A 26,166-nucleotide genomic window follows, 5' to 3' on the forward strand; every position below is an offset into this window, starting at 1 on the left:
GGCAATTCCAAAGGAACACTGCCTTGTTTGGCTCTGAGGACCGATGTTGGATGGGATTAAGAACTTGAGGCTCTAAGCCCACGCAGCCACCCTAGCTGGAGAATGACATGATGATGCAGAGACTGGTCCTGGTAGCAACCCCCAAAATACCTGCTATACCTGCTTCACCAGCCATTGACTGCCCTTTCAGGACAGTGGGCACCATCTCTGATTTCTCTGGGCTTTGATGGAGGACCCCTGCCCCATGATCCCCAGGATGACCTTGTACCATTTGGGGCTCCCCAGGTGTGTCCAAAAGGTTGGGGATGATCCTCTTAGGTCCTTTCCTGTCCCAGTGTTGATTCCTAGAGAAAACAGCTACGTCACTAAGACTAGACATCCCCCTTCCTCTCAGACTTGAGGGAACTTTGTGTAGTAGGGTAGCACCGTCACCCCCTGAACCCTGGCTCCCTCGTGTGCAGAGGAGCAGGAAGGTGTAAGTGGAAGCAAGGTGGCACTCACAAACGGTGGTGCCAACAGTTAAGAAAGAGGTAAACCCTGGGACCATCGCAATCGGTGATCCAAAGAAAAGCTGGCAAACTTTTAAGACAGAAGAGCCAATCCTGTCCCTCACAATTAAAAAAAAAAGACTCAGGAGCCATACATACACACATACATTTACAAACTAATGAAGTCACCGCAATCTGAACCACCGTTGACGATTTTATAAATGGAATGATGAGTTCTATCTTCATTTCCCCTTTTACTTCAGAGCCACTTGCACATATTGAAGGCGCCGCACCCCAGAAGGCTTGCGAGCCACACTTTACCTATCTAGACCCACGTCCTGGGTTCCCGATCAGTTCCCTTCCCTCATCTCCAACTGCTAGACATTGAACCGTGTCCCCCCAAAAGGCATGTTGAAGTTCTCACCCCCAGTACCTGTGAAGCTGACCTTGCTTAGACACAGGGCTTTGGGGATGCTGTCAGTTCAGTTGCACTTAGTAGGTCTCTGTAGTGGGGTGGGCCCGGATCTGAGTGGTGTCCTTAAAAAAGAGACACACAGTCTGACATATGAAGATGCAGAGACAAGTAAAGGTACACCTGGGGCCTCCAGAAGCGTGATCTTCTAGAGCTCTGGTGGAAGCGTGATCTGGCTATTATGTTTGAGACTGTAAATTTGTTTTCCTAAACCACCCAGGTTCTGTTTATTTTGCTCTGCCTGTCCGGAGAAACTAATCATGGACTAAAACCCAAACGAGGACACAATCTAGGATCTTCATGGACATTCTTTGTGTGCCATTTCCAGTCTCCATGGAAGATCCCCGCAGGCTCGCCCCAGGAACTAAAACAAATTCTGACTTATTTTGAACTGCTCACGGACACGCTCAGTGTTCATGGGAGATGCCCATGTAGGTGGAATGAAGCAAACAATGCCCCCAGAGGCCCCACAACACAATTCCCCAATAATAGCCAGTGTGTACAGCAGTGTTTAAAATCTAGGGGTCTGAGGTCTCTGGGTGGCCCAGACTAGAGGCAACCCAAGCTCCATGTTGCCGGTGGATGTGCAAGAGGATTTTTCAGCTGAGATATTCCACATACCCGGAAATGACTGCCCAAGGGTTGAGCAGGACTCCAACTAATTTCTACGGGTTCCATCTTGCTTCCGGCCCCACATCTGCCTTGAACGTATGTGAAGACACTCAAGATTGGGGTGCTTGGCATCCTAAAATGGCTGACGCAGTGACAAACCCCACTCCATCTTGTCTGAATGCCTGCTTCTGCCTGAGAGCTGTGACTCTTGTACTAATTTCAATAGTTTGTTGAGCAAGCAATGTGGCTATACTTGGACAAGTCTTCTGGGTAACCGATCCTGATTGTTCCTGAGAAGTGTCTGCTTTTCCACTATAAATCTCTCCCCTCAGCTCCAGTAGACCAGGGCACTTGGCAACCACCTGGTGGCTCTGGGCCACCTGTCTCGCGAATTGCTCTATCCCTGAATCAGTCTCCTTTGGTCTCACTTTAAACTCTCTACAGCGGCTGGACTGATGCCTTTCCACAGGGAAGAGTACGACCATTTGCAATGGACTCTGTTTCACGATTGACCAGTCAATACATGATGCATTAACAGTGGGAGGAAAGTATATTTCACAGTCGTTATAAAAGTACATATATTTAATCACAGTGACATAACAGAGTCCTTACTGATGTCCAAATCAGATCATTATAAAGGGACAGTTCTCTCCTGCATGTCACGTGATGATAATTCAGTCATTTCTGCCCGAAATCCAGGCCAGTTGAAATCACAGGCACAGTGGACTGATGAAAACCAGCCATGGGTCACACAGACAACACACCCTGTACACACTTAACAAAGGGCCAGTCAAGCTCGTTGCATAAATACAATACGCGAATCAAGAGTTTGACATTTCTCCTTTCACTCAATTTCCTAGACTTGTCACAAAACCACAGTTCCCCCCACCCCCACCTCACACCCTCGCAAACCTCTCACTGGGTTCAGGATAAACCTGAGTTCATAGTTCAAGGCGCCAACTGTGAGGTGGTTAGTGAGCCATCCAACCGTCCACAGTGGTTCTTGAAGCGCATGAGGAATGAGAAACATTTTCCCTAGTTAACAATCACACGCTCCTGTTCTCAAGGAAAGTAAACTACAAGCAAAAGATACCAAGGGCTAAAAGGAGTTCACCACATACAGGGAAAGCCAATGCAGGCTCGCAGGGCAGGACAGCTGCTGCTGCTGCTGCTGGAAGCCTCTTCGAAGGTTTCTTCAGGGCCTAAAGTCAAACACTTGAGCACAAATTGAGAGAAGAGTCCTCTCCAGGGGCTTCTTTCTTTCTCTCTGCTCACAATGCTCTGGAAGTTTAAAGTTCTGGAGGTTGGTCTGAAGCCATTCAGAAGACCACCACCAATGCCCTAGGCTCAGGGGGAGCCCCTCAAGAAGGGGAAGCAGCTCCAGGTCTTCCCAAAGTTGGCCAAGACTGGGGCATCTTGGGGGCTTCAGGAGTCAACCAAATAGCCGTTCTTCCCTCACTAAGTGACTTGTGGGGATTAAAAGATGTTGCCACAGGATTTTAATTGTGGAAACTATGAAGAAGCACCTCGTAGCTGTGTGGCAATGGCTGATTACCAGTGAAAATGAAGCCAGACTTCCCGTGTTCAAGTCTTGGCCTGGTAGGGAAACAGCTGAGGCTACTATTGCTACCCAGTGTCCATGGTGATATTTTCTAGTCACCCCACTGTTTCCACAGTGGTGGTTTCTGGTTACCCCACTGTGTCCACGGTGGTGGTTTCTAGTCACCCCACTGTGCCCACGGTGGTGGTTTCTGGTCACACCCGCAGTGGTCAAAAGTTGAAGGCTCTATGCCATTGTGTAAATCATCTCCTGTGCTAAGCGTTCTTTGTTACCCAATCCTGCCCATGGCCAAGGACACTTGACCAAGTGCCCCGCACTGGGGAGAACTCCCCTCAGGTTCCAGCTAAACAAGGTCAGACAGCACCAACGTCCACAAGACGTGCACAGAGGGACAAAACAGACACAAAACCAGAGATGCATCTTTGGTTTGACCCTTGGCAAAAGGTGTGTGAACACAGAACATGGATTAGAACCCTGTGTGCAGAACATCGTTCCTTCACGAAGAAAGGGGACTTTGATTTGAACACGCCCCCCCACCCCCCACCCCGACAAGCCGGCTCCTAGATCAGTGCAGACGAAGTGAGCTCTGAACCTCTAGTTTGCCTGGCAGCTCCAATACTGCACTGCCCAGGGGTAAGGGTGCCTTCTTGCTGCTCAAGTTCAGCTGTAACCCCTTTTCCCTCTTTCTAAAAGGCCAACTCTAACGGTCCTCCCTGCATGTCCTCTGGAGGGACCCGCGTGAGGGTGGGCCCACGGCCATGGTGAGCAGCCCCAGGCTCTGCACGCGGTGCCCTCCCGTGAAAGCAGGAGTCCCGTGGAACTGGGTCCCGTCTCTCCACCTAGGGTTTTTACAAAGTAGGCTATCTGGATCTAATGACAGCACATGAAGAAAAACCTCTCCAGGGAAGAGAATTCAACCGTCGGCAAACAAACCAGAAAACCAGCGGTCAGAACGGCACTTCGGGAGCGAGTGCTCCCTTCCTGTCTTTCACTCAGTAGGGCCTCAGCTTGGGTCAGCGTTCACTGCCCGTTCTGTGCTGAGTGTCAGGGCTGCAGCTGGGCGCGTGGCTCCCCTCTCCCTTGAGTTGCTGGGCGTAGAGCGCCTGCGTGCAGTTCCTGCTGGCCTCCGGGGGTTCCCAGCTGCTTCACCCTCAGAGGACTCGGGGGAGGGCTATGAGCACCTCCATGGATGGATGGGCCACCATGGGAAGCTGCTGGATCCGCCGGTCTTGAGAGCAGAGCCCTGCACCAAGGCACACACAGCGCTCTGGTGCAGGGGTGGCGGGGGGGGGGGTGTCTTGAAACAGTCTGTGTCACCCCCAGGACCCAGACAGAAGGCTGATTCCTGGTGCTCTTCCCCAAGCCCTGGGGGAGTGGCGCTTCAGTGGTGGAATGCTTATCTCCCATATGGGAGGCCCAGGTTTGATTCTCAGCCAGGGCACCGCATGCCCAGCATCACCTGTCTGTCAGCAGAGACCTGTGAGTCGTTACGATGCTGAATGGGCTTTAGTAGAGCCTGCAGACTGAGCTAGACCAGGAAGAAAGGTCTGGCAATCATCCTACGGATCACAACGTGAAACTGATTTACAGGGATAGTGCAGGCTCCGCGCGGTTCCCTTCTTCTGGGCAGGGGATCAGCATGAGCTGGGGTGGGGAGAAACTGGAGAGTGGATGGGAGTGGAAACTGGAGAGTGGTGGGGAGAAACTGGAGAGTGGCTGTACCAGTAGCCAGCTCTGGTCAGTTACCAGCATCTCTGGGGGTCCCCCGTGGGGCTGGATTGTCCAAGCTTACGATGGGCCGGCTGTTCCAAAGCTGGAGCAGACACATGGGCTGGCAAAAGGTGAGGTCTCAGTCCCTTCAGGTCCCGGCAGGTGTGCGGATCCCTGTCTCAGAAGACCAGGAACCCCGAGGGCCAGGTTAACACTGGCCTTTGAGGCCATCGGCCATGTCGAAGGAGAGGCCGACGGGGGCCAGAGGCTGTAGCGGTGGCATGCTGGCCTCCAGGAGCCTGTCGGCCGAGGGCTGCAGGCTCTGATGCCGCTTCCTTAGCATCTGCCCGATGCCCATCATGGGGAACCTGCCGCGGCTCTTCACACAATTCGGGCTCCCCAGAGGCTGTGCGGTGCCTACAGTGGGGACCAGGGGTGGGGAGCACACGCCTTCCTCCCTGGAATGGCTGTTCTTGTCTTCATGAGCGAAAGAGACCAGCGTGGGGTGTGACGGCGTCTGGGCAGGTGAGGTGCTTCCAGGCGGCAGGCCCAGGGAGAGCGTCCTCTCATTGGAATTCCTGCGAGCACAGTTCACTGGAGAGCCCAGGACCCGATAGTGATGGGCCGGGGACAGCAGCAGTTCTGTGGGGTCGTCACGGTCCACAGACTCAAAGGAGCGCACCATATCCAGCATCAGGGGGGGCTCCTCCTTAGGGGAGAGGCCGGCGCTCCCCGGCCCTTGCTGGTGGGGCTCTGGTTTCTTTATGATCCTGGGGGTCCTCGGAGGCGGGACGGCAATGAACTCCATGGATGAAGAAGCCACACAATTGGAATCCGAGGCTTTGCGGAAAATGCTGCGACAGCCGAAGGCATCTGCAACCGAGAAAGCAGATGAAAGCATGAAAAATGACTTCTCGAGCCGTCCACACGGCTGCTCAGAGCGCAGACACACGGGATGTCGGCGGAACCTGGAAGCAGACAACCTTGGCTACCCCTCCAAGCGGGCAGCAGCAGCAGCCAACTGTCCCAAGGTCCTGCCCAAGTCTTCTGGAAAAGGGAGGTCGCCTTGGTTCCTATATGTCTCCTGGCACCAACTGCTATGAATTAAATTGTGCCTCGCCTGCATAGTGTGTTTTGGAATTCTCAGCCCTATGGAAAGGTGCCTTGGTGCGGGTGGTGGGTTACTTGCTGGGCTGCGAACCACAAGGCCAGCAGTATGAGACCACCAGCTGCTCCTTGGGAGGAAAAGGAGGCTCTCTACCCCCATGAAGAGCTGCAGCCTTGGAGACCCACTGGGGCAGCACTGCCCTGTCCTGTATGAGTTGGAATAGACTCGATGACAGGGAGTTTGAGCTTGGGTTTTTGTTAATACCTGTGGATGCAATCCCATGGGCAATAGGGTGTCCTTGTCATGGTAAGTAGGGTGGGCCTTAAACCAATTGCTTGTGAGATTTGTTGTGGGTGTCACATTGCAAGGAGTGGAGTCCGACCCTACAGGACAGAAGAATCCCAGCCCATAGCGTTTCCAAGACTAATCTTTAGGGGAGCAGACTGCCAAGTCTTCATCCTGCAGATCGACTAGTGAACTTAACCCTCTACCCTTTGGATTAGCATCCCAGCACTTAAGCATGGCACACAACCCGGGCTCCTTTTTGAGATAAGAAAGTCACAGATTTGGCATAGGCGAGCAAAGATGCTCCACATGAGATCTCCAAGGGACCAGGAGCAGAAGCTGAAAAGAGTCACGGAACTTCCCCAGAGTCCACAGAGAGAGCTTCCCTGTAGCGGGCGCCCTGCGTGCAGACTCTAGTCTCCTGCAAGAAAAGAAATGTTTGGGAAAGCTATCCACTGTGATTGGTCTGTGACAGCACCATTAGGGAATGAAGACGCCCCTGCCCCAAGCATCAGCAAGTTGGTCCCCAACTCTCCTGTGCCCGCCTGGAAAGAGCCTCTCCCACCTGACTTGTGATCTGAAGGGAGCCTCTCCCGGTTCTGCCGGGAGGCAGGATACTCCTGGGCTATCGGCTGAGGACAGCAAGCCAAACACCAAGGTTTCTCTCTCATGTTGGCACTGGCTGGAGCGAGGTTTACCAACTGTGCCAGGAATGAAAGGGAAGCCCCCACGCCTCTGGTGCCAAGGGGAATAAAGCCAAGTTCACGTGGAACAAATTCTGCTCTGACATCTTTGCTCCGCAGGCCCTGTTGCAGCCCACCTGGGGTGGCAGTTTCAGGCACAGCCAAAGGCAACGGGAATCCCCATGCCGGACTTAAATGAACACATGCCAAAAACCCGCTGGCACAGGGTCTGTGCCGACACATGGTGGCCCCCTCGCTGTCACAGACTAAGACCTGTGCTTCATAGGGTTTTCCATGGTTGACTGTTTTTGGAAGTTCGCTGCCAGGCCTGTCTTCTGAGGTGCCTCAGGGTTTACTCAAACACCCTCCCTTTCTGATCCCCAAATACCGGGTGCCTGAATTGACCCCCACAGTACCATGCTTCTGCACTTCAAGGGGAGCTTCAAGAAGTTGGTGGGAAAACAGAATGAATATATTAAGGAATCTTTCTGCACACTTTTTAAAGGCTCTCCCACACCTGGACAAACTCCACCACCCCCCAACCTCTCTCCCCTTTCTTTACCCTGACGTGCACAGATGATCCGTGTCCTAGTTGGGCCTCTGATGGTCCTTGGGTCACCTCAGGTGCACCAACTCTGCTCTGCACTGGGCACGAGAACCCCCATCCCCTACCCCCACCTGTGCACAAGAGGTGCACAGCAGCTCAGCACATGTGGCTTTCAAGGGCACCCAGGGCTGACCCACCTTTGTCAGGGAGACCAGGCTTGGGGGCCTTCCGGTCCCGCAGTAGCGCCTTGGTGCCCTGGATCTGCGTGATGAGTGAGCCGTTGGCCTGCTTGTGGGAGGCTAGGTTCTTGTCCATCTTCTTGGAAAATGGCCAGGGAAGAAAATCCCCTCTTTTCTCCTGTTCTTTGGGCTTTTTATCCTTCAAATTGGGAGGAAACATAAAACACTGAGACACGAATGAAAGACGCAGCACTTGATCTCTTATCTCTTTAGTCTTCTTTGCTCGAGTCTATGTATCTTTGAGTTCTTAGATTGGAAAATAAAAAGTACCGAAGACATTTGGGGAAAAGTAAGGACAGAAGAGTAGGTGGTATTCTTGAGTTAAGATTATTATTCCTCGGTGGGAACTCATTATGGTCAGAATATAAAATTCTTGGACCCGACCAAGAGGAATACACCGTGTGGTTCTTTATTAAGAGGCAGCCAGGTGAATTAGACAAACTTGAGCTTTTCAAAACCTTACACTCTTGACTGTATGTTGAATGATGAATGAGGGTGAAAACCCAGGACCAGCCTGGGCAGCGAGTGGGCATGGATGGTGCCCAGCTCCCCTGAACTACATTGGTCAAGCTGCTGCAGCACCGAAGCGGGCTTTTCTGGTGTTGGCTCTGACTCTCAGTGACCGTCTGCTTCCTCGATTGGAACTCTGCCTAGTCCTGCGCTGTCGTCTCCACCACTGGTCTGAGTCGCTGCCTGTACTGTGTCATTGCATCTCTGGAGGATTTATTTCCCTGTTTAGCTGATCCCCTAAGGGTAGGAGACACGATGCCCTTTTCTAGTGATTGGTCTTCCCTGAACTAGGTGTGTGAAGTGAGGGGAAGCGAGGGCATCCTTGCTCTTAAGAAGCAGCAAGCATTCTGGACTTTTTCCTTTTAAGGCCAATAGGCTTGTTCTCCAGGCAGCCCCTGGGAGACTCACTATTCTTCAGCAACACCACGGTTCCAACCTCAACTCGCTGCCATTGAGTCGACTCTGACTTAGAGCGGCCCAACAGTACAGAGTAGACCTGCTCTGGATGGGAGTAGCGAGCCTGTCTTTCTCCTGTGGCTTTCCGCTGCCGGTTCCTAGGGACTCTGTGGTCCACAGACCGATGTGCAAGCACTCCACCCTAGCAGGTCAACGACTCTGGAGCCCGTGGAAGGAGTGAAGGGGAAGCAGATGGAGACTTCTGAAAGAGGCTGCATTTAAAGCTGGAGCCCCGAGAATGTCCCCTGCAGCGGGGGCTTTGCAAGGAGATCAACTTTAAATGTCACCCCTCCCGGCTTAACACCGTCTTGTTTCTTCAGGCAAGCCAGGGAAGTGGCCAACATAATGAGGGTAAAAATCGGTCATCCTGAATAATCCTGCTGGATGAGTGAGACTGGCTTTCCTCCCAGCCCCCCTGCCTTTGTCATCTGAGCACTGAGTTGCGTACTTAAAAGTGGCACATATTTAACCATTTTTGCTGTAGTCTTGCCTTTATCGATTGAATCCTCCAATGGGCGTGAATTTCACAGATCACCCACCCACAGGCTCTGGAAGAAAGCCACATGCTTAGAGGAAGCTCAATGAACAGTTATTGAAATGGAAAGGAGCGCCAGCAGAAACCCAACAGAGCTAAATTAATTGAGTCCGAGCCTCTGGGAAGGGCGATGCCACTCAGAAGTTCTTTCCCTGGCGCTGAAGCCCGTGTTTGATGTTGACTGTTACACAGAGGCAAGCCCGTCCCTGACCTGGCTTTGGGTCAGGAGGGAGAGATTTTTCAGTTCCGCCTGAAACTTTAAAGCATTTGCTATTCAAGAGAGCTCATCTATTTTTCATGCGTGCCACTGAAAAGCTCAAGGAAGCCTCACCCTCTTGCTCTTTTATTGCCTTTCTCAAGAGGCTTTCCAAAGCCTGCACTGAGTGGGGGCTCATGAGTCTGGGTTTGGGGTGGGAGTGGAGGACCGAGAAAACAGGGGCAGGGAGGAGGCCACGACCCGAGCTTTGCCTGAGGGGAAGCGTCTCGCCTCTTGCTTGGTTCCATCTCTATTTTATAAGAAACGCATCAATTCTACCTGTGAACATCTTAAACAGCGCACACACATACACACACACGTACTCTGTCATCAGTTTTAAAACAATGTTTGGAAGAACAAACAAACAAACAAAATCTCAGTTTTTCCTCCCTGGTTTTTTTGTTTTGTTTTGTTTCAGGATGATTTTTGGAACAGCGACAAATCCTTTGCTGCCTCTGACTCTTCTGCTTCTAGGTTCATGTCTCTCCTTCTTAACCTTCCTTTGCGCCCTCAAAAGCGACAGGTTCAAGATGGAAGAGTTTGGGGCGTGGGGGAGTGAGCCGCATCATCAACCACATGGAGTTCATTAGCACCAAGACATGCGCAACACCAGGGAGTGTGCCATGCAAAGAGACCCTGGTTGGCTCGGGATGGCTCTACTGTAACAGACGAGAGGATGAAAACCAGCAGAAAGCCAGCTCTGGGACAGGAATGGGGTCAATGACATTTCTGAAAACCTACAGTGGGAGTTGCATAATCTGTTGTCAATTTGAGACTTAAGAGCGACGGGGTGGACTTTAGCTGTCAATCAGGTCGCAGCTTGATGACCTCATTTTGGAGCACTCAGGAGATAAATAGCTCGCTGGAGGTGGGACAGACACACGTACACTCTGTGCAAGACATTCCTGTTGAGAAGACACATGGAGCTACTCTAGAGCCCTGGAGCTGAAGGAGCCACATGGAGACCCTGCCAGCACTGAGATGCTTCCACTGCCACTGAGTCCACAAGACTTCCCACCCACTGGTCTGTGACCTTCCTGCATTCGGCATCATTGCATGTGTTGCGTGAGTCTGAAGAGGAATTTATAGATTGGTATTGAACATATGGGCTAATCTCGGACTTATGGACTTGATCTGGACTGGGCTGAGATGTTTTCTCAATATTCAATTGCTCTTGCATCTAAAGCTTTTTCTTATACACATGAGTGTCTATGAATTGGTTTCTCTGGTCTACCCGAACTAACACACCTACTAAGACCACTTGTGTTGAACTCAATTCCAGGATCCTGCATGCTGGTGTCCCCACGAAAATAACCCCAGAATATCCTTCTCCAGCCTAAAAGACTAGGTGATGGCTTAAGGACTGGTTTCTTGGGTAATGCCAAGAATTCCCCCCACAACCACCCCCTGCCCAGAAAGGAACCTTTGCTGGGTCAGACCACTGAGAATCCCCAGAAAAGGTGTTTGTTTGCAGGTAGCCAATCTCATCGCCCTCTAGGCACATGCTACAAAGTGTGTTACCCCTCGTCCAATTGTACCTTTATTATTTGCATGGCCTATTTCCTCTAAAAGACATTTCCTAAGGAGCAGGATGCTAAATTGCCTTACATAACAGAAAAAAGATCTTCAAAGGCACTAATTACCTTTCCCCTTCTTGATGCATCCTTCCGTGTGCCCCTCCCCAGCAAAGGGCTGCCTGTAGGGCTCTTGAACTTCCCTGACTTACCATAGCCCTGCACTTCACACTGCCCTCGAGGGAGGGGGCCCCTCTGTGGAGGGTTGTGAATTCAAGCTCCCTGTTCAGAGCCCCTCCTGTTTGCAGGCTCAGGGCGCTGTCCCCAAATCACTTGAAGCAGATCAGAGACAGGACCACATGAGGTCACCATCACAAACCCACAAAACAGGTTGTACTCTTCGTTAAACATTTTCCATCCATTGACATGGACATTCTGAAAATGTGGCCCCATATGGGTCTGTCTCACCGGGACTTTCTGAATGTCCTGAAGAGGAAAGAAGGTAGTGGGCTGAATCGTGGAAGTCAACACAAGATGCATGGAAGTCCTCGCCCATGCGACCTGTGGAGATGACCTGGTTTGGAAACAGGGTGTTTGACGATATTATTGGTTAACAAACGTGACAGTAGGTCCTAATCCTATCTGCGTGAGCGGGCAGACCCATATGGACAGAGGACAGAGGGCCATATGGCCATGCAGGCAGGCACAGCTATAAACCGAGAGTGCCAAGGTTCGAAGGAGTTCCCAGAAGGAAAGGGAAAAGATGGTTCAGATTCTCCCTCAGAACTCCCAGGAGTCAGCATGGCCCGCATCCTGATTTGGGGCCCTGGCCAGCAAGACTGTCAGAAGAAAATAAATGCCTGCTCTCTAGAGCCCCCACTCCGTGGGATCTTGTCACTGTGGTCCTAGGAGCTGAAGACAGTGATGAGCCACAGGTCTTAGGAGGGGTGATGGCTGCAGCTTCCAGAAGCTTGATCCTCTCACTCTGTGGTCTGAGCCAGGGGTGTTGGGCCCAAGGACAAGGCCTCCAACCCACCCATGTCTGTAGCTGACGCATCCCTCCAGGCTCCTGTGTTTCACATAACCATGCCTTCTCCCCCACCTTGTTTCTCTGGATGATGCAGACACTGGCCACACCTGCAGCCCGGCAGCCTGCAATCTGGAACCCACTCCTGGCTCTGGTGCACAGGGACACTGTGTGCACGTCCCCTCGAGCACACTGTCGCCTCGTCTGCAGCCAGAGCGGGAGTCCTTGCCAGACGATGGAGTATCAAACAGACCTGCCATCTCACCTGCCTCACCCCCCCCACGGAGCAGACAGCCAGTGAAAGAGTACAGACTGCTCCCCCCTCACCCCAGGGTGCAGGAAAAGTGGCTGCCATGCATTTGTTGCCTCTCCCCTCCAAGCACTGAGGTTCAGACCATAGGTGAGTCTGGCAATAGGAAAGCCCTGGGGGTCTGAGAGAAGCAGAAGCTATTTTTTGTGTGTGTGAGGTACTCTATCAAATCTTCCTAGGTGTGTCTCTGGGACCCGAGGTCCCCTTAAAGATGGCACAACATCTGACTGTCACAGCAGCGGGAATCAGGTATGCACACCTGGGATGGCCCAGGGGTGCCCAGGGATCATTTGCCAATAGGTGCTAGATCATTGTTGCCCAAGGCATCAAGGGAAGGCACTGAGGTCTGACTTTGCACCAGCAAAGAACAAAAACAAAAACCACCACCAAAAAAGGTGAGTTGAGAAAAGAGAGGTTGGGCTCATAAACTAGGCCACAGAGCCTGGGATCTCTGGGTGGCCACAAACCCCATTTTTCACAGAGGCAGAAATAAAATGCAGAGCCAGGTTGTGCAGTAATAACAACACCCCCAAAGCTCAGTCAATTACACACAGAACACATCAATCGGACGGAGTGTGGCACTTGGCGGGCCCGCTCCCAAACAGGATTCTGCACGTTTTAGTTGCTATTGGGGGTGGGGCGTGGGGTGGGCAGAGACTGGGTGCTCTGGGCTGAGTTCATCCTACTTGTTAGGATGAGAGCCCCTACCTTGTGCTTACCTGCACAGCATGGAATTCCAGGTCTCTTGTCCAGGTGTCCAGGGAGGCCTGTGAAAAGCCGAAAGTTCAACATTTCAGGAGGCTGTACCTGCTGTTTATATCCTAAACGTGTGCTATGATTTCCTCTACGAATCCTCCTCCTTTTCAATGTTCACAGACAAGAAACCAAACTCCTGAGAAGTCGGGGAAGCAGGCAGACGGCCTTCCAATATAGACACTGCGGGGTCTCCCAGCTAACCGTTCTTATTGAAGGGCACGGCTGTTAGGGATTGAATTATGGTTCTCCAGAAAGATATACTGAAGTCCTAGCCCATGTTCCCTGGGAATGTGACCTTGTTTGGAAAGCGGGTCTTGGGAGATATTCCTATCAGTGAGGTTAACAGGGGTCCAACGGTCCTAACCTTATGTGACGGACATCCTTGTTAAACAGGAGAGGCAGACAAAGGACACCCTGTGACACTGGGCCTATGAGCCCCGGGACACCTGGCCCTCCTACCGGAAACTAGGAGGAGAGAGGCACAGACTAGATTCTTTCTGGAAGCCTCAGGAGAAGCTGACATGGCTGATACCCTGCAACTGTGAGACAATACATTCCAGTTTGTATAAACCAGCCACGTCCGGTGTTTTTTGACAGCAGTCCTGGAAATTGATACAAAGGCATTTTTTTCACCCAAGTGGCAGACACAGGAGAGCGCACTCCTGATGAATAAGCAACTCCACGTGTTTTTACACACAGCCCGTGGAAACAGATTGAGACACAGAGGCCTGCTTCTGGGAGGCTCCCCCAGTCTGGGGTCCCCAGGGGTCAGGATGGCTAGCAGCACAGACTGGTTTTGCCTGATTTCAAAGTGTGCTTGAACCTGCCTAGATTTTTAAACAAGACACACAGCGAGCCTTTTCCCCTTAAGATCTAAAGCGCCTCCCGGCACACACAACACAACTTTTCTCCCACAGGAGAAGCATTACTTTGCCACTGCAGAGAATACCTCTTAGATCTAGTTTACCTTTTTCTGCACCTGAGCATTATTTTTCATAGTGGCTACACACACACACACACACACACACACACACACACACACACACACAAAACATAAATAGAAAAAACCTTTGGGCCAGATGACTTTCATTAAAAAACAAAACAAAAACTCTTGCTGTTGAATTGACCTTGTCTCAAGGCGACCCTGTGTGTGTGTGTGTCAGCACAGAGCTGGGCCCACAGGGCTTTAAAGGCTGACTTTGGGGTTGTAGATCAGCAGGATTTTCTTTGGAGGCACATCTAGACGGACTTGAACTTCCAAGCTTTCCCTCAGCATGCCAATGTGGTAACTGCATCTCAGCCAGGGACTCTGGCTTTCATGAGCCTGGTTCAAAACAATGACAGCCCCAACTCCTCCGGAGGCCTTTTTTATAGGAAGAAGAGTCTAGGTATTCTTAGACGAGGCATGTGCCCCAATTTCCCAGACAGAGGACTTTAAGAGAAACTGAGAAAGTGGTCACAGTGCAGCACTGTAATCCCCAGAGGGAGGCTGCTGTCAACTTAATTTGGCTACTTTGTTTCCTAAGAAAAAAGGCCCGGAATCAAGAACAAAGAGGCCATTGCCTGGACTCGGGGCACAGACGTAATTTCCTGACATCCCGGGGGATACGGACCCTGAGCCTCTCCACAGCCAGATCGGAGACAACCTAAAACTCCTATCCACCTACTCCCTAGTCCGCCCACCCCGCAGCCCCCTGCCCCACACCCACCAGTCCTGACAACTCCTCATCCGGACCAGCAAACCCACCGGGGCCCTAAGTGGGCTTCGTTTATAACTGGGTCTACGCCATTTCCTAGGTTCCAAAGGGGACGCGTTGGCTAATCTCGTCAGAGCCTGTAACTGAATTAGCAGAAATATTGCTGCCGTTTGGAGAAAACAAATGGATCACAGGGAACGAAATCCTGCTTTCCCAGTAGTGTTCTTATTGAAAGCCTAACCACTAAGGATTTCAGCAAATGCTTAAAGGGTGCACCGTGTGTTTTCAGGCCAAGTAGAATCAGGATCAAAGGGGTAGGGAGAAGTCCACATGCAGTTCTGGCACCTTCTGACACACACCACGGAGAACCACGTTCCAGGGTAGCATAAATGTCAGCAACGTGGCTTAGGACTCACTTGGGGTAAAGCCCCTGGGGCACCCAGTGCAGCCAACTGTGTACTAGGGAGGTCCTAAGGAGACAGCCTGGCAAGGATCAGTGACATTTTGCATGGGGAAAATCTGCAGCGAGAGACTTCATTCATTGCTGGGCAGAGCAAAGAGGCCAATCTGAGGACTAAGGTCTTTTCCAATCCTCCCCCGCCCCCACCCCTTCCATCTGTCTGAGAAAGCTGGGCAGTGCCAGACAAAGGCAGACGAATGGGTGCCAGTGATCGGTGGCACCGGTGGTCAAACTGAATATAGCCATGGGCTCCCATGAGAACAAACATCAACCTTAAAAGAGATGCAATCAGAACGCTCCTTCGACGTGAGGAGGGTGAGAAGACGCACTCTGCTCATGAAAGGCACCCATGTGTGGTCTTCCTGGTACCCGATGAAACTGAGTCGGAGTGTACTTCTCTTTTGCAACTCTGACATCCCTCCCCAGGGATCCGCCCATGGTGGGGAGGTCTCCTGGGAGCTCCTGCCCTCGCTTCTTCCGTCATCTCTCACCTCATAGGACTCCTTGGTAGCCCTGCACTTCTCTATCTGGTACAGTTGGGTCTTGTAGCAGACACTGTCCTGGAGGTCGGATTTCTGCCACAGAAGAAAAGAAAACATGGCTTAGCTTTGGGGAAACAAAATTATTCACATTTCATTTTGAACCCAGAAGCCGTGTGCCCGGCTGAGAAAAATCTCAAAAACGGTTGGCAAGTTCATTCAGTTGCAATGCCTGGCCTCATCCCAGGGCGGCCCGTGGGCAGGACGCAGACCCAGGTGTACCATTGGTGACCTACTTCTGCTACCGCCTGCCAGGGAAGGGCCAAGTGACCTGGGTGGGCCACAGCACCTACACAGACCTCGGTCCCCTCACCTGTGCAATGGGGACTTTTCCAAGACATAGAAGTAGGAACAAGGGCGATAAGGTAAGCAGGTGAGCCCGGAAAGATAACGTTTTAGTCTCAGGAACAACTACATGAGGGGGGCTTCAAAAAGTTCGTGGAAATCTTCTATTATTTTTTTATCGCATTTTTCCAAGGACTTTCTGAAGCCTCCACGTATCTTGTTTGCTCGATACATCTGCTGCCAAAAGTGGTCCCAAAGTCAGAATCATAATAAAATTTCAAGGAGACAGACAGTTGTACCTACAATAATATAGACAGCAGCCTGTCTACAGACAGATGCAATTAAGTGTCTGAGTGATTAATTTATGACCCAATAAAATATCCACTGGGTGGTTTTCAGAAAGAGACCAGACTCAAAGGAGGAGGAGAGAAATGGACAGATTATAAAGCATAATGTTGGACGATTTAATTCACCAGTTTTGTGTTGCAGAATTATGCATGGGTTGTTGGAAATTGGTCAATAAGGTCATTAAATGAGACTGTGCACACCGTGTAATTAAATCAGTCACATCTGGAAGCCACTGAGGAGCCCTGGTGGCACAGTGGTTATGCATTGGGCTGCTAATCACAAGGTCAGCAGTTTGAAGCCACTCCTCAGGAGGAAGGCAAGGTTTTCTACTCCAATAAACAGGTACAATCTTGGAAACTCACAGGGGCAGTTCTAACCTGTCCTTAGGGTCGCTATGAGTCAGCATCCACTCAATGGCAGTGAATTTGGTTTGGGGTTTGGGAATCACTGAGTGGACGAAGCTGTAAGTGTCCATGGGGTTAGTTGACTCTAGGTAAAAACAGCCCCACTCTTAGATGCTGGTTCTCAGGTAAGCTGATTGTTGTTGTTGTTGTTAGTGGCCACTAGGTTGGCCCTGGAGTCCAGGTGAGTCTATGCATAGTCAAACAAAACTTTATGAGTCCTGCATCATCCCTATGATCAGTTGTGAATAAGACAGCAGTGGTTTTCCTTGGCTAACTTTTGGAAGTGGATTGCCAGGCCTTTCTTCCTAGCCTCTCTCAGTCTAGAAGCTCTGCTAAAACCTGTTCAACAGCTGGCAAGCCTCCATGGACAGAACAGTGGTGGCTGTACAGGAGATGTATGGCTGGGAATGAAGGCCAGGCCTCCTGCATGGAAGGCACTGACCACCGCGAAGGCCTGGACTGTGATTGAAGGGTGAAAGGTGAGACGGGCACTAAAGCAAGCAAATAAAAAGACCTTTGTGAGAACTACATCCACTGGGTTTCAGCGAATATTCTTGGTAGAGAGCGCGTGTGCCTCACTGGAGCAATGCACCCTGACTCTGGGCAAAACAGACATTCAGAAATATCTTCTCAGCTGCTCTCCATGTGGAGAGAGGTGGGTGAATCTACTCTTGTACACACGAGCTGGTTTACACAGGCTCCTCAGTGACCTGAGCTACACTTTTCCAGGACTAGTCAGTGTCCTCTCTCATTGCCCTCTGGTGGTTCCATTTCCAGTGCTCTAGGGTCCCTATTCCTTTAGCTTATCATCTTTGCTTTAGAGCGAATGCTGATCTTCTGGTATCATTTGGAGGGATCTTCTTCACGGAGCCCTGTATCAATGGGTAACACCCTTGAGTCTGCCTCTCTGGTACATTGCTAAAGGTGATCTCAGGGGACATTTGGGGGTTCAAGAGTATTTCAGAGTAATAGGCCCAGGGAGACCTCCAGTCTCAACTGGTCCAGTAAGCCTGGACTCGTTGGGAATTTGAGTTTGGGTCTGTGTTTTTCCCTTGTTCTCACGTCCGTCGATAGTGGCTCTGATCAGAATGGTTGGTAGTGATAGCCAGGCACCGTGTAGTTCTTCTCATCTCCAGGTAGATGAGACACGGAGTTTTCAAAGATGCCTCATTTATCAGAAGCAGACCAGCAGACCTTTCTTCTTCCATTGGACTCTGATCATTCGTTTAGCAGCTGAGCACAGACACTGTATGTCCCTCCAGGGTCTCCTGCACAGCCACAGGAGTCCCGTGTGTCCACAGCATGGGGCGCCCAAAGAACTCGGAGGGAGTGAAACCGAAAGGGTAGGAGAGATGCTGAAAGGAAAAGAGCTGGCACCTTTTCAGCTCGATGGGAGATTTGAACAAGACTTCCGATAAAAGGCGCTACCTGAGAAGTAGGTCTAGCTGCTATTTTATCCCACATGCTGGAAACACAGCCTCACACACAGCTTAATTAACAGCTCAGGATCCAGTGTCAGCGACTGGGCAGTGCTGAGTGCAACCGCCCTGCATCTCTGAGAGCACAAAACCCACCACGAGGCGCACTCACCCCGGACAGATAGCGCTCCAGCTTCTTGTTCAAGAGGAAGTAGATGGCGAGGACGTGGCAGGCGCGGTTGGAGAGGACGGTGTTGATCACGTCGCTGTTCTTGAAGCCCAGCTTCTCCGTCATGTGCAGCACCACGCTCGGGCTCAGGTCCTCCAGGTGGATCCTGCTCGGGGAGGGACATGGTTACACTCTTATGCCTTCGTGGAAAGCAGCGCAGTCGGTCCACAGGTCCACGCACCCATCTGTCCGTTTTTCGGTTCATCCATCTATGCATCCGTCCATCCACCCCCCCCATCCATCCATCCATCCATCCATCCATCCATCTATCCATCCATCCATCTACCTATCTACCTATCTGTATCCATCCATCCATCCATCCATCCATCCATCCATCCCCTCATCCATCAACTTATGTGATATTTTATTGTGAAAACTTTACAGAAAGGTGGAGGAAAGACTATAATTACCTTGTGCAGACTGGCCCATTGCTTGGATTTAGCAATTGTTAACACTTTGCCATGGACACACATGTGGGCTTTTGTGTTTCTGTGAAGCTGGAAGCTATGCCACCATTATTTAAAATCCCAGCAGGGTCACACAGGGTTGGCAGGTTACGGCAGAGCTTTTACATTACTGGAGTAGGAAGAAAGATCTGCCCATGTCCTTTGGAAAACCGACCAATGAAAATCAACCATTGCTCAATTCACCAGCTTCCAGACGGCGCGCGTGCGCGCGCGCGCACACACACACATACACACACACGCCATCAAGTCACTTCTATTTATAGAGACTTATAGGACAGAAAAGAACCGCAAAACAGGGTTTCAGAGACTGTAAATCTTGATGTGAGCAGACAGCTTCATATTTCTCCCACGGAATGACAGGTGGGTTTGAACCACCAACCATTCCATGAAGAGTCAGTCTAGTGCTTAGCACGTGACACTACCAGGACCCTTGGACACGTCACCAGGAGAGATCAATTGCTAAGAGACACTGTTTGGTGAAGAGTAGGGTTTGCACAGGCCAAGGCAACATTCCGTGACAGAGATCGGCACAGTAGCTGCCACTGGGGATGGAGACGTGGCAGCAACAGAGAGGAAGACACAGACCAGGCAGAGCTTTGTTCATGTAGACTGATGGCAAGTCTCTACCTCTAACTCTGTGCCAGACTCCCTTCTAATCATCCCCCCACAGTGATGTAAATCACAGCCATCAGGAGCCCTCACGCCTAATCCCTTCAGTTCCCATCATGAAAGACCAGGAGCCATGGTGCAGAACCCAACACCATTTTAAGACCCCTTTAGGAAACCTGTTGCTCTGTGTGCCTCCGAGGAGGCTGTGAGTCTTTAGACACAGGCAGCCTCCTCTTTCTCCCGGAGACCTTCTGGCTTTTGTCTCTCCAGTAGTTCCTAGGGAAACCCAAGGAGCGTAACCTGGTGGCTCAAACAGTTAAGCACTTGGCTGTTACCCGAAAAGGTGGGCTGTTTGAACCCAGCAGGGGCTTCACCAGAGAGAAATCATCTGATCAGCTCCTACAAAGACTGCAGCCAAGAAGCTCCTATGGGGAAGTTCCACTCTCTGGCCCGGATTGCTGTGTGCTGGAATGGACTCCCTCCAGCACACAGGCTGCTCGGTGAATGAAGGAGGTCATTCCAGGTTAGACTCAAACCACAAAGGCTAGGGGAGTCTGGAGGTTGGAAGGACAGGGTTGTGTGACCTCCAGGGCTCCTAGCTGCTGTCTTGAGGCAAACCCCTGTGTGGGCTGGCTGGTTGGAAGTGCAGGGGGTTGTGTGGCTCCTGTCCTTGTGGCAGGGACCCACAGACCGGGGACTGGGCAGAGGGAGAAGAGAGTGATGTTGAAGGCACTGACCACAGGGCTACCAGCACCAGGGCTTGCCCGGAGTGGCCCACCCAGCCCCTACTTTTGATTATGCAAGGTGTGCTGCTAAAACCAGATCGCTCATTCTCCGCCTGCCTTCCCCTCCCCTTTCCAGAGAAGCCTCTGCTCAAAATAAAGACGCCAAGTCACAGGCGCCTCCCCACCTGCTCAGATGTGATGGTTGGAAGCCTGAAGGGTGCTTGCCTACGTGAAGTGGTAAGGGGGTCTTTCATAAACAAGGATGCTGGGCTCCTGCTTTCTGCAGCGTCTAAAACCTTAACCGACCTTAACCATCCTGACGATCGGCTCACTAGTTACCTGGCGAACCTTAGGATTCTGACCAAGCCAAAGGCCAAACTCAGCAAGCTGCCCAACCGGTGATGTTTCCGAGGACTGCCATCACAAAATACAGTAGCTCATCTGCATCCATGGGCTCCAGAACCATGGACTGAAATACTCAGGGGGGAAGCAAAATGGGGAAGGAGCGCCTAAAGCACAAGGACATGGTCAAAGCAATTCCTCCAAGGCCACGTGGGCGCAGCCAGTGCTGGGCACACAGCGTGCGCTCTGGATTCGGTGTTGTACGCGTCCCAAGGACTCGGAGAGACTGCTGTACCACAACTCGGAGGTCCTACCTTCCACCTGTCTTTCACAGAGGCACCACTCAACCCCGGCGCACAGTGTAGAAGAAGCCTGCTGACACCGTGCAGCAAAGTTAGGCAAGAAGAGGCCACGTCGTGCTTCTAGTGAATGAAGACGCAGCCGGAGCGGAGGGGCCACCCCAGCTAATCCCAGCGCCCCTTCCTTCACCAGCTGCTGCCTCTCGTGGATTGATTATGCTCATTTAGGCGATGATTACATTAGCTTAATGACTCATCTGGCTGCCACCCGTGCCTCCCCGCCCCTTCAGCAGGAAGTACCTGGGTGCTGCTGTCTGTTGTGGTAATGAGGCCAGGCCCTGCAGCTTTGCTCCCAGCTCGTGAGGGTAACGTTGCTGGTGTCTCTTTCAGAGACCGGCCCCAATCTGGCTGGTGTTGGAAAACAGCAGTCTATTTCCAAGTTCCCTTGGTAACCCGAGGAGTCGAGATTGTGCTCGCAATTGCCTCTCAGGCGCCAAAGGCTACACTTCTGGATGGCAACTCCAGGGCCCCACTCCATCCATGGCACACCTGCATGAAGATGGTCCTAGGTGGAGATCCCAGGGAGGCCCTCCCCACGCCCACCCAAGCCCCTACACTTGTCTAGGACTACCTCCCTAAGGTGGAGCCCTGCCTGCTGCCTCGCCTGGAGGGCTCAGTGTGGTGGCTCTCAGTCCTCCCCGGCCTGGTACAAATACAGCCCTGGAGGGAACTCCCCTCCCTTCCCTTCCAGCCCCACGTGATAAGTGGCCCCCTTTTCCTCGGGCGTGTGCGCAGCCAGAAGTGGATGCAAGAAAGAGGGTGCACGGTGGTCCCCCTGGGGAGCACGTCGGACCCGTGTGGTCTGCAGGCTTGCTCTGATGGAACCAAGGCTTCCTTGTCTGTGGCCCTCGAGCTGGCCCTGCCTCTCGCAGCCCCACGTGAAGTAGAACGAAATGCTGCCTGGCCCTGCCCAGCCCCTGACAAGCTGTGGACTGGGACCCTGTGAGTCATGGAGCTGCCACTGGCTGGTTTTCTGGTCTTTCTTCTGATTGCTAGACCTTTCTTCCTAGTCCATCTCAACCTGGAAGCACTGCTGAAACCTGTTCCCCACCGCAGCAGACTGCACGCCTCCCCTTACAGACGGTTGGTGGCTGCACCTGAGGTGCTTTGGCTGGAAATTGAACCTGGCTCCCCTACATGACAGGTGAAACCTCATCCTCTCACTCCAGTTAGTGAACAATGTGTCAAATTAGTAATATACATAATATATTACTATGTTTGTCATGTATATGTGATATACATGTAATGTGCATATGTATACATGCGTAGATGTGTGTAATATACATGTGATATATGTGTAATATATTAATCTCTCTCTCTCTCTCTCTCTCTCTCTCTCTCTCTGTCCAGTGTTCCTGCATTGTTTTCCAAGCCTGCCATCAGCCTCCCAGCATGGTAAAGGGAAGGCCACCACAATGTGGCCATGAGTGTTTGGTACGTGGATTCCCGTCTGTGAGCTGTCCATAGCTTCCCCCTCGTGGAGGAAGTTAGAGCACAGTCTCTGCAAAGAGCCCTGGGGGGGTTCTCCTGTCGCCTTTCCCTTCCACCCCAACATGTGAAGGCAGGGGCTCTGTGGGACGAACCCCAGCAGCAACAAAGAAGTGGCAGAAGAGGAGCCCAAGGGGGCAGCTTGCAAGGTGAGCGGACAATCGCCAGGGTCTGCCTTTGCTGACAGATCACTCACACACAGACACGGACCAACAGGTAGACATAAATTCACCCTCACCTTCAGAGCCCAGGACACACGCTCCAACACACAGGCCCAGGCAGACACTGACAGGCCTGCACGCAAAGCCACATAGATATAAATGTGCGTTCAAACAGAGACACCCACCCTCAGCAGACACATACAGACACGCACACACATCGAGGGACTCAGACCTGGGCTCCAGGCTCTATGGCTCCTCTGTGTGAATTAGAAAGAGTCATTCCATACACCAGGGGGGAACGAAGTAACTCAACTCAGATTCCTTAGCAAGCCCAGTCTCACTGGACTCGTGGAAACTGGAAGTCTCACGAGACTATCTCCCTCAGACACTCTTTAAACTTTGGATCTAAGCTGTCTCCTAAGTAACAGATTGGTACAACATTGCCGGTGAGCACTGCCTTCCCTGAAAATATCGCCTGAGGAGCCCAAAGGGGCCACAATGACTCTGCAGCAAAGCTGTAATGGCAAAACCCAAATTCACTGCCATCGGGCCCATTACGACTCATAGGGACCCTATAGGACAGGGTAGAACAGCCCCTGTGGGTTTGCAAGACCGTAACTTTTCCCAGAAGTAGAAACACCAACTTTCTCCCAAGGGGCAGCTAGTGGTTTCGAACTGCTGACCTTGGGTCAGCAGCCCAACTGGTAACCACTAAGGGAGCAGAGAACCAGAGCACTGGGAATGGAACAGAAACTCTGAGGATGCTCACCCACTCTGAGAAACGCCCCAGCTTTATGAAACGACACGTGGAGAAAGGGTTAAGTGGGAATCAAACTCAGTGGGTGCACTGTCACCACAAACAATAAAATTGTCTTCTGGGAAAAAAAAAATTGTCTTCTGGGAGAAAAATAGAGAGGGGCTGGTCCAGAGGATACAGTGATACACACTCCACAACCACATTGGGTAGTCCTGCCTCTCCGGCCCCTTTGGGCAGAAAGGGGCTTTCCTGGGGTGTGAAGGTTAAGAAGCGCAGACACGTGGCTTGTCCCTGTATGGAGTGAGGCTTCCTGCCCAGAAACACCCAGGGCTCGGGGAAGAGCCCACCCACCCCAGGTGTCCCTCTGTGTGCAACCGTTACCTGTTGGGGTAGGTGATGTTGCAGGGCACCTTGCCTGTATAATTCTCATTGAGCCAGCGATTTGCCAGTGCTTGCTGAATATTTGGCCTCTTCACGGGATCTGGTTCCAGGAGAGAGCGCAGGAAGGTGATGGCGCCTGGGAAGAGTCAGCAGAGAAAGTCACGCTGGTGACAGCAGTCGCATACAGACCGCCCTCCGTCCCCGAATGAACCCCGCCCGCGGCTGCTGGACGATTCGCTAGGCCTTTGGACAAAGCATTCTTCCATAATTCATAGTGCCTGGTTCCAGCCCCACCGCCTTCCAGTTAGGTGGGGTGTCTTCCATCCCATTTCTGTTTTCCCTCTTTTAACATAAGAAGTGACAGAAGCCCAAAGATATTTAAATGAGGTGCAATATTGGTAGGCAGTAAATCGAACGTGGATCAGGCCACCCTGTGCCTAGTCTCAAAGCCACCTGCAGTCTCTTCTCGTGGTGTAGAGGTGAGCCATATGCAGGCTGGAGCGGGGAGGGGAAAGCAAGCAGGAAGCACTACACCAAGGGAGGCTTGCACACTCAGAAAGCTGACAAACGGCTGGAAGGGACTCTAAATCAGACCCTCGGTGAAAAGCTTAATTGCAACGGTTTGACCCCTCGTGGAAACGGGCGGTGTTGATGAAAGGGGTTACCATGGATCAGGAACAGGTGTGTGGGGAGGGGGGCTGACTCAGAGTGACATATATGACAGAGTAGAACTTCTCCTGTGGGTTTCTGAGGCTGCAGATCTTTACACAGCAGAAAGCCTCATCTTTCTCCCCTAGAGTGGCTGATGGGTCTGAACTGCGACCTTGTAGTAAATAGCCCAATGTGTAATTCTTTACACCACCAAGACTCCTGTTCAGGAGGCTGGAATTCCTAATTCAGGGTTTAGCTGTAGGGGGAAGACCTTCCTTGTCTAGTTCAGCTTCTAGCTGCTTCTGCAATCCTTGGCATTCCTGGGCTTATAGGTGTTATCGACCATTCGTTTTTGCCTACACATGGTGTAGTGTGTGTGTGTGTGTGTGTGTGTGATGTGCTCTTTTTTATATGACACCACTCAGTGATTAGGTTTAGGATACACCTCATTGTGATGACCCCATGAACATAAGAAGAGAAATCCCTATTTCCGAAGAGGGTCAAATTTACAGGTCTGGTAGTTAAGGCTTCTTATTTTATAGCTTTTGGAGGGGATGCAATGAAATTCATAACAGAGTAGGAGAGTAAATAGAAAAAGTATGACTGTTAAAGTTTCCACTCACACATGACTAGATCTATTCTAAACAAAATGTGTTTAAACATATCTCTGGGGTCAGTGAATGGCTGAAGACAAGTTCTCTCGGTGGAGACTAAGTCTTGTCTTGTTGGCATGGCAATAAGAAAACAATGGGTCACTCCAACAATGGCCTGTGAAGGGGACCAGCTGGGTCGCTTCAATTCCAGGCCTAGAGGTCAGCCCAGGAGACATGGAAACTGTTTCCTGGGACTCCAAAGGGGTCGTCTTGGTAGATTTCTGGGAGGATAGTCACATAGGCTAATTATGAAGAACTTTTAAGAAAATGGAAAACCGCAGCAATGAAAAATAGGCTAGGAAAGTTCTACAGAGGAACCTTTCCATCACAACAATGTACCTCTCATTTTTCAACCATAGCATGAGTTGTCCTATGGGAGTTTCATTGGGAAATCTTACCCCACACACCCTATGGCCCTAAATCTGCCCCCTCAGACTTCCTTTTGTTCTTTAAATTCAAAGAATATCAAAGAGGAATCCAAATTAAGTCCCTCAAGGATGCCCAAACTGCCATTTATGAAGTGCACAGAACACTCCAGGAAGACTTGGAGAGATGGACACACCTCCTTCAGAAGTGTCTAGACACAGAGGGAAGATACATGTAGAAACAATAGCTCCACATTTCGATGCTTGAATTTCATAAAGGGTTTAAGGCTTTATAGCAGCACTTTTTGACTTAACTGTAACAATACAGACAACTGACTGACGTGGAAAACATGGTTTAATACAGCAAAGTGTGGTGAAGAAATCAGATAGAACAGATATGCCATCTGGAGTTTTAAAGGCTTGTTTCCAAATAAGCAGACATCTAAGTGAGATGTCAACTAAGTCCACAGGGAAGAAGCACACCAACATCCACGGCCCACGGATTGTAAATGATATCATCCAAAGCCGAAGGAGGCAACAGCGTTAAGAGTCATAGTTGTGAGATTCTGGTGTACAAGGGGCTATGGATGACAGTGGGAGCCCGAGACACATTTGTGAGATCAACACCGGAAATAAGCCTCTGATGTTTCCCTCTATCCGTAATAGAGGGACGGGAATAAACCGATTACCAAAAAGAGCAGATGGGAGAGATGACTGTAGGAGATCAAAATGATAGACCTGACTCGAACGGTTAAAACC

General features: G+C 51.2%; 1 protein-coding gene across 3 annotated transcripts in view; it reads right to left on the bottom strand.

Annotated features, from left to right (window-relative positions):
* Positions 1-1,869: 1,869 nt before the first annotated feature.
* Positions 1,870-26,166, bottom strand: part of HUNK (hormonally up-regulated Neu-associated kinase) — a 135,324-nt gene continuing 111,027 nt past the window's right edge. For 2 of the 3 annotated variants that reach the window (XM_075542375.1, XM_075542376.1), the window contains exons 6-11: positions 23,739-23,874; positions 18,393-18,555; positions 15,718-15,801; positions 13,033-13,080; positions 7,664-7,844; positions 1,874-5,716 (exon numbers count right to left, since the gene is read on the bottom strand). In XM_075542375.1, the coding sequence (XP_075398490.1) occupies positions 5,052-5,716; positions 7,664-7,844; positions 13,033-13,080; positions 15,718-15,801; positions 18,393-18,555; positions 23,739-23,874 (1,277 nt within the window). In that variant the 3' untranslated portion in view covers positions 1,874-5,051. Of the gene's footprint in view, positions 5,717-7,663; positions 7,845-13,032; positions 13,081-15,717; positions 15,802-18,392; positions 18,556-23,738; positions 23,875-26,166 lie in introns of all 3 variants that reach the window. The other variant, XM_075542374.1, reaches the window with a different exon arrangement.

This window comes from Tenrec ecaudatus, chromosome 2, assembly GCF_050624435.1.
Source record: "Tenrec ecaudatus isolate mTenEca1 chromosome 2, mTenEca1.hap1, whole genome shotgun sequence".
Taxonomy (NCBI): domain Eukaryota; kingdom Metazoa; phylum Chordata; class Mammalia; order Afrosoricida; family Tenrecidae; genus Tenrec; species Tenrec ecaudatus.